At 45.7% G+C, this 8,674-nt stretch overlaps 1 protein-coding gene across 1 annotated transcript in view; it reads right to left on the bottom strand.

Moving 5' to 3' along the window:
• Positions 1–8,674, bottom strand: part of LOC139266798 (matrilin-3-like) — a 47,988-nt gene that overhangs the window by 1,615 nt on the left and 37,699 nt on the right. The window contains exons 9-11 of the mRNA XM_070884391.1: positions 6,571–6,693; positions 5,412–5,534; positions 616–738 (exon numbers count right to left, since the gene is read on the bottom strand). Coding sequence (XP_070740492.1) covers positions 616–738; positions 5,412–5,534; positions 6,571–6,693 — 369 coding nt within the window. The remainder of the gene's footprint in view (positions 1–615; positions 739–5,411; positions 5,535–6,570; positions 6,694–8,674) is intronic.

Raw genomic sequence — 8,674 nt, 5'->3', positions numbered from 1 at the left:
CCCACGGGGAAATGCCTTCGATCCACAAATAAAATGCCTACATACCTAGTGGTCCAGGGGGTATGAGGTCCTGGGCCTCTCCAGGTACGCGTGGGTACAGGCCCACATATCTCAGGGGCGCATGCAGTTCACAGGCTTTTACCAGGCATAAGAATTTCACAGGCATTCGCTGGGCAGAAGTTGGGCAACTAGCTCAACTCTCTGCCCGCGATGCCCTTTTCCTGGGGATGCATTGGATCTGTCAAGAGAACGTAAATTCTGGATTTTCGCGCATGCAATTCGCGTGCGAAAACCTGGAACATGCACGGACCTCACGGTCGTGTAGGCACCTCATACATGCCCATAGGGGCCGCAAATTACGGGCCATTGAAAAATACAACAATAAATGTGGCGAAATAAGCTGTTGTTTCCTATTTTTATCACTGCAGATTTTAATCTTTAATGTATCTGCAAATATTTTGATTGTGTTAAAATGTGTAATGTGAATTACATGATGCTCATCCAAATTCTAAGCTATCTCTTCAGCAAAACTAATGTTTCCATGCACATAACATGTATTTTTATACCTGAAAAAATAATCTTGGTGTCAAATTTTGATAGTGGTAAGTGGCTTACTTGCGCAAGTTTTCTGGTCCTCGTTCAACAGAAAACCTGTACGGCATCTACAGTAATAGTCTGTTGTAGTGCTCTCGCATATTTGCTCACAGTCATGGTTTCCAATGGCGCACATATCCACACCTGAAACATTTCATTAAATTGAATATATCTTATCCATAAAAACTGATGAAGAAAAGCAACCTAAAATTCATTGCTATATTTAATGGTGGCAATAATCACAAACAAAATGTTACTTTGCTCACTTAAAATGTTTATTAAATATATTTTATGTGGGTAATGTGAGCAAAGTTGCAATTAATGCCTGGAGAAGGTGGTGGTCAGCCTCCTTAGAGATTATTTGTACAACTGAGTTGCTCGCTGGGCCACATCAGAGGGCATTAAGAATCAAACACATGGGGCTAGAACCTCCACTTTTGTGGGCGATATTTCCAGCATGGGCGGTAAAAAAGGGTTTTCAGATCGCCGGCTTCTCGCCCATTCTCAAACCACCTAGTCTCCACTTTTGAATATGGCCGTTACCGTGAACGATATAAAATGGGCGGTAACGTTAAATTTTTTTGACCTTCTGCCGTAAAGTGTGGCCGTCCTTAGCAACGGCATGGCAACACTTGATTCCTGCGATTCTGGAGGTCAAAGGTCACCATGACATGTGCAGAAGAGGAGACAGAGAGAGAGGAAGCTCAGATGGACTGAAGGCGTATCTGGGTGTGGTGTGGCTGCTTTGGGAGGAAGGAGGGAGACTTTAGAGCTTCACAGCAAGTAGGCAAACAAAAGGTAGGTGTTACCAGCCATATATTTGACCGAATTTGGCCTATACTGGAGAGAGAGGAGGAGGCATCACAGCACGCTGTGGAGACTGACGCTGGAGAGAGCAGTGAGGTAGGAGAGGAGCACATTGGAGGGCGCAAAAGAGCCGGGAGGTTCTCGGACGAGGCAAATGGCTCCCTCCTGCAGGAGGTCGAGTTATGCTGGTGTGCCTTTGGGGAAGCCCACCCCAAAGGCATACCAGAAGATATGGACCGAGATAGCAGAGGTCGTCTCTGTTATATATGCAGACTATAGATATTCTCTCTGCGTAGTCACTGTATAGTTGCATAAGATAGAGAGTTGTTACCTGATGTATTATTAATAAGGTTTACACTGTGTGTATACTATGCTGGCACCACTAGAGAGTGCAACTGGTGGAGACCAGGGTTTCCTGCCCCTGTGGCAGGGGCTGTCCACCAGAGGGCACTGCGGTGGGAGTCCTGAGGGTCACCTGCATAGGTGTGCAGGGCCCAGTATAAAAGGCTGACCACCATGCTTGTGCCTCACTCTGGAGTTACGAATAAAGGACCAAGGTCACTACAGTTTGAGTACAACAAATTGCCTCGTGGAGTCATTCATAAATGCATTAGAGACATAACAGTCTCGTCGGCGACCAATGAGGTGCGTGAGGGCAACCAATGCCGCAAATGATGGAACGACCTTGTGGGATCCGCAAGAGTAAGTATTACATTGATTTACATGTATTTATGTATTTATATAATTTGATTTGTAACAGTCATGAGTGACTATCAGCAGATGTGAGGTCTTGCATTTTTACCGGGAATGATTTACTCAAAGCCTGCAGTCACAGTGTACGTCTTTATGTAAAGAATGATAATGATCATAATAATCATGATTACATCTGTCGGTTATGTGTTGTATCAGTCTCTGTGACAGGACCTAGCAATGATATCACGCAATGATCTCATGCCATGTTGCCCTGTCACCTTTTACAGAAGAAGCTATCGACGATGAAGTCCGTGCAGAGGCGAACGGGTGGGGGGGGCACCAGTCCCCAGCGACATCACTGAGATGGAGGAGCAGGTACTCGCACTCGTGGGGAAGCACCCCCGGACAGCCACGGATGCATCTGCAGACCCTGAAGTGATGCCACGCGAGTAAAGCTTACACCATTGCGTGATGTAAAGTCAATAGATGTCACACCCACTCTTATTCGAACAATCATATATGATAGATGATTTCTAAAAGTGTCATAGAAATAATGCTGGCCTAATGAAAATCATTGCAATGCACGATGTGTTGATGATCATGAAATGTGATGTCTGCGATGATTTTGAGAGCGGTGGTGCTTTTGTCGTGCATATGCTGTGTGTAGCGCTGGACTCACCTTGTCACCCTAGCACCCCTTCTCCTCTAATAACCTCATTTGTGTTTTGCAGCTCAGCCACAGCGCAGCCCCAGACAAGACCATAGAGGCCAGAAGGTGGAGGCGCGGGGCAGGAGTCGACGACGATCCTATTACATCTGGTGCTGAGGAGCTCCAATTCTCACCCAGCAATCCGCTGGGTCTGTTCTCCACGGATGAGAGCGCGGACTTCGAAGAACCTGCATCGCCACGCTCCAGAATCCATTCCACCCCAAGGCTATCTAGTGCTCCTTTGGTCATTCCCGCCTCCACTCTGGAGGTACTGGCCCGAAGCACCTCGCCACAGGGCACCCCATTTGTCCCCAGGACGGTTCCAACCCCATGGAGGCCTCGTGGACGCAACAGGTCTGTTCCACGAGCGTGACATGACAGCAGAGAGATGGTACAGTTGTCCAGGAGGACTGTAAACATTGGTGACCAGCTCATCGAAGCATTGGATGGCATATCCCGATAGCTAGCCACCATGACCGAGTATATTCCACGCATGGCGGAGACCCTGGATGCGATAGCCAGGAACACTGCTGTCACAGGCTTCCCAGTGGTCCCCGAGTACGGCACTCCACCCCTAAGTTCCGCACCACCACTGCGAACGACAGATGAGAACAAGGACCAAGATCCTGCTTCTGCATCAGAGAATGTTGCTCCCTCGGCACCCTCCGCTCCCGTACCTGTGCAATGACTGCGTCTGCCTTCATGCCCCTCAATGAGGCACCGCCTGAGGAGCTCCTCAGCTAGGCACTGTGGAGTGAGGAGCGGAAGGGGTAAAGGTGAGGAGAATAAGCGGGGGGGGGGGGGGAAGGAAAGTGAGGTGCATGTGCGCAGGTGATGGCCGTGTTATAGTTCTATCTGGGTGTATGCAATTTGTTAAATGTATGGGCGCTGGGGACCACACTCCTGCTTTGCCTTTGTATTCTGTGTTGCTGGACATGTTGAACATGTGATTTATGTCAATGGTAGAAAAAGTGGGGTGTGGGCAGGGGTTGGGTGTTATTGGCTGTGATACTTCTGATTTCAGACCAATGTTGGTATTACATTTTTGTTATTGAACGTAACCTTGTTGTGCATTGTCTCAGATAGCTGGACCATTACACACTGGTGATTCCTTACCATGAAAGGGTTAAATGCAACTTAACATCAATCAATGTAAACTTTAACTGGCACCAAGATGATGGGCACCATTGATGTCTGAGCTGCACACACGGCAGTGTGTCAGCATTGTCACTCACATCAATGCTCTTTCAGGCACATCTTTCAAATATCAGCTCCTCACATAAGAGTGGATTTAACAAATGCCAGCCACCCCACTGGCGTTCATTCCGGTTAGTTCCACTTTTTGTGGGCGGTTTTTTGAGCGAGCGATATTGTGGGCAATATGTGTGCGAGATGGTGAAATTGATGCTGGGCTGGGCTGCTAGTTTGGGTAAATATGCTCTTTACGACAAAAAAGAATGGCCGGGCGTTAATACTGAATCTCGGCATTAATTCCGTGCGGAAAGTAACACTGGGCGACATTATGGGTGTTAGTTTCGCCGATTCTGCTGATTCCGCCCAAAAAAGGTGGGCGGGCGGTAATATTTTCCCAGCGTTCCTGGCGACATGGGGAAAGTAACACTCGGCAATAAGTTTTCTAAAAATGCCCATCAGTTTCAATTTTGTGCTAAAATGGGCGATATATGGGCGTTATACGTCATTTCAGTGGTAAAATGGGCGATAAGTGGGTGTTAAGCAGGCAAAAAAAGTGGCGGTTCTACCCCATAGTGTTTGACTAGAGTTAAATCTAGCTCTTCACCTCTCCCTCCTTCTTGAAGACGCTGTTAAAACCTACCTTTTGACCAAGTTTTTATTTCCTTATGTGGCTTGGTGTCAAATTTTGTTTGATTACGCTCCTGTGAAGTGCCCTGGTACATATTACTACAGTAAAGGTGCTATATAAATGCAAGTTGTTGTTGTAGAATATGGGTATTGTGCTGGATATGTGAACTTCATAATATCTCTGAGATGCTTATTTCCATTTTGGAGTATTGTTTTCATTATTTCCTCCCATGCACTGAAGTAAATTAGGAGACTTTCACTGAGATGTTGCATTGAAGAAAAATACCCTAAAATATGGAATAATGTATATATGAGTGACTTAGTAATAATTTTATGAATCGGGCCATGTAAAGGACACACTCAAACCATATTTTACTTCCCTATTATCTCCACATCCATTAAACATCAAAGAGACCATTGTAATGGCATAATGGGATCTGTTGTATGTCTGTAAAGGTGTTAAAGCAAACATAATTCGTGATACATCTTGACATTTCCCGATGTTGGAACATCAAATAACCTAGAGGAAGTGTCTAAAAAATATATTTTCCTTCTTTGGGCAATCCATTCATCATATTTTCCATGGATAATGTTTCAGCAAATGGAATAATTATCAGTATCTACACTCACAGTGTGAGAACAAAAAGGAGACAAAAGATATGATTATATTCCATATCATAAAGATAAAGGCAATTGTCAGGGTCAAACCACCTGCAAATAACTATGACTTCACAGAACAACCCATGTCCATCACAACATGGCAAAGCCCTAGTGGTAAGTGGCTTACGTGAGCAAGTTTTCTGGTCCTCGTTCAATATAAAACCTGGATGGCAATTGCAGTAATGACCTGTTGTCGTGTTCACACATATTTGCTCACAGTCATGATTTCCAATGGCACACATATCCACACCTGTAACATTTCATTAAATTGAATGTATTTTATTCATAAAAATTGATCAAGAAAAGCATCCTAAAATTTATTGCCGCATTTTAATGGTTGCATTAATCACAATCTAAAGGTGAACATCCCCCACAAAGAATGTTTTATTAAAATAGTTTATATGGGTAATGTGAGCAAAGCTGCAATTAGTGCCCTGAGAAGGTGGTGGTCGGCCTACTTAGAGATTATTTGTACAACTGAGTTACTCGCTAGGTCACATCAGAGGGCATTAAGAATTAACAATGTCAGGTTTAACTAGAGTTAAATGTAGCTCTCTACCTCTCCTCATTTAAAACTCTCCCTAAAACTCTACCTCAAGCTTTTGATCTCCAATGCTAATTTATCCTTATGTGGCTCGGTGTCAAATTCAGTTTGATAATGCTCATGTGACGTGCCTTGGGACGTATTACTACGTTAAAGGTGCTATATAAATGCAAGGTGCCATTCGGCCCAGACATGATGACCAAAAGGCCTCCATCTGTGCCATAAATTCCTCTGATTGTAAATGACATTTAACCCATCTCACTCGTCCTCTTCTTTTGGGCCATGTAAAGGTCACACTCAAACCATTTTTATCTTCCTTATTGGTTCCACATCCACAAAACATCAAATATGCCATTCTGATGGCCTGAATGGCAGAGTGTGGCCTGTTGTACCTTCTTTATTGGTGTGAAAGCAAACTTAATGCTTTATACTTCTTGACTTTTCCCTATGTTGCAACATCAAATAATTTACAGGAAGTATCGAAGAATACATTTTCCTTCTTTGATCAATCTATTCAACATATTCAGCAAATGGAACAATTATCAGCATCTACACAGTGCAAGAACAAAAAAGAGACAAAATCATTACAAGAGCTGTATAAGAGAGAACGAATGTATAATGATTACTTTCATATCGTAAAGACAAAGGCAATTGTCAGGGTCAAACCACCTGCAACCAACTATAACCTCACAGAACAACCCATTCCATCACAACACAGCAAACCCCAGTGGTAAGGGCTTACTTGAGCAGGTTTCCTGGTCCTCGTTCAATATAAAACCTGGACGGCACTTGCAGTAATGACCTGTTGTAGTGCTCACACATATTTGCTCACAGTCATGGTTTCCAGTGGCACACATATCCACACCTGTAACATTTCATTAAATTGAATGTGTCTTATACATAAAAATTGATGAAGAACAGCAACCATTGATGCATTTTAATGGTGGCAATAATCACAAACTAAATGTGAATATCCCCCACAAATAATGTTTTATTAAAAATAGTTTCTGTGGGTAATGTGCCCAAAGCTCCAATTAGTGCCTTGAGAAGGTGGTCGTGGGCCTCCATAGATATTATTTGTACAACTGAATTGCTCACTAGGCAACATCAGAGGGCATTAAAATCAACCATGTCATGTTTGACTAAAATTAAATGTAGCTTTCTACCTCTCCTCCTTTAAAATGCTCCTAAAACCTACCACTTTGACCAAGCTTTTGGTCACCATTCCTAAAAACTCCTTTTGTTGCTTGGTGTCAAATTCTATTTGATAAAGCTCCTGTGAAGTGCCTTGGGACATATTACTACGTTAATCATCATCATAGGCAGTCTGTCGGAATCGAGGAAGACTTGCTTCCACTCTTAGCATGAGTTCTTAGGTGGCTGTACAGTCCAATACGAGAACCATAGTCTCTGTCACAGGTGGGACAGACAGTGGCTGAAGGAAAGGGTGGGTGAGGAGTCTGGTTTGCCGACCGCTCTTCCCGCTGCCTGCGCTTGATTTCTGCATGCTCTCGGCGACGAGACTCAAGGAGCTCAGCGTCCTCCCGGATGTACTTCCTCCACTTAGGGCAGTGTTTAGCCAGGGACTCCCAGGTGTCAATGGGGATGTCACACTATCAGGGAGGCTTTGAGGGTGTCCTTGTAATGTTTCCACTGACCAACTTTGGCTCATTTGCCGTGAACGAGTTCCGAGTAGAGCGCTGGCTTTGGGAGTCTCGTGTCTGGCAGGCAAACTATGTGGCCGGCCCAGCGGAGCTGTTCAAGTGTGGTCAGCGCTTCAATGCTGGGGATGTAGGCTTGGACGAGGACGCTAATGTTGGTGCATCTGTCCTCCCAGGGGATTTGTAAGATCTTGCGGAGACATCATTGGTGGTATTTCTCCAGCGACTTGAGGTGTCTACTGTCCATGGTTCATGTCTCTGAGCCATACAGGAGGGCGAGTATTACTACAGCCCTATAAACCATGAGCTTGGTGACAGTTTTGAGGGCCTGGTCTTCAAACACACTTTTCCTCAGGCAGCCGAAGGCTGCACTGGCGCACTGGAAGCGGTGTTGGATCTCGTCATCAATGCCTGCTCTTGTTGATAGGAGGCTCCCGAGATAAGGGAAGTGGTCCACGTTGTCCAGGGCTGCACCGCGGATCTTGATGGCTGGTGGGACAGTGCTGTGCGGCGAGGACAGGCTGCAGAGGACCTTTGTCTTACTGATGTTTAGCGTAAGGCCCATACTTTGATATGCCTCAGTAAATGCGTCGATTATGTTCTGGAGTTCAGCCTCTATGTGTGCACAGACGCAAGTGTCGTCCGCGTATTGTAGCTTGACAGCAGAGGTTGGGGTGGTCTTGGACCTGGCCTGGAGACGGCGAAGTTTGAACAGGTTCCCACTGGTTCTGTGGTTTAGTTCCACTCCAGCGGTGAGGTTGTCGACTGTGAGGTGGAGCATGGCAGCGAGGAAGATTGAGAAGAGGGTTGCGGCGATGACACAGCCCTGCTTGACCCCAGTCCAGACATGAATTGGATCTGTGATGGTCCGTTGGTAAGGATTACGGCCTGCATGTCGTTGCGGAGCAGATGGAGGATGGTGACGTATTTTTGGGGGCATCCAAAACGCAGGTGGACGCTCCATAGACCCCGCGGTTGACAGTGGCAAAGGCATTTGTAAGGTCGAAGGCGGCCATGTATAAGGGCTGGCGCTGTTCCCTGCATTTTTACTTCAGCTGTCGCGCTGCAAAAATCATGTCCGTTGTGCCTCAGAGGGGACGAAATATGCACTGCGACTCCGGGAGGAGCTCTTCGCCACAGGGAGAAGACGGTTGAGGAGGACTCTAGTGACGACTTTCCCAGTTG

The sequence above is a fragment of the Pristiophorus japonicus genome, chromosome 7 (assembly GCF_044704955.1).
Source record: "Pristiophorus japonicus isolate sPriJap1 chromosome 7, sPriJap1.hap1, whole genome shotgun sequence".
Lineage (NCBI taxonomy): Eukaryota > Metazoa > Chordata > Chondrichthyes > Pristiophoridae > Pristiophorus > Pristiophorus japonicus.
Note: the sequence above shows the minus strand (reverse complement) of the source record. Positions and strands in the feature narration are given on the sequence as shown.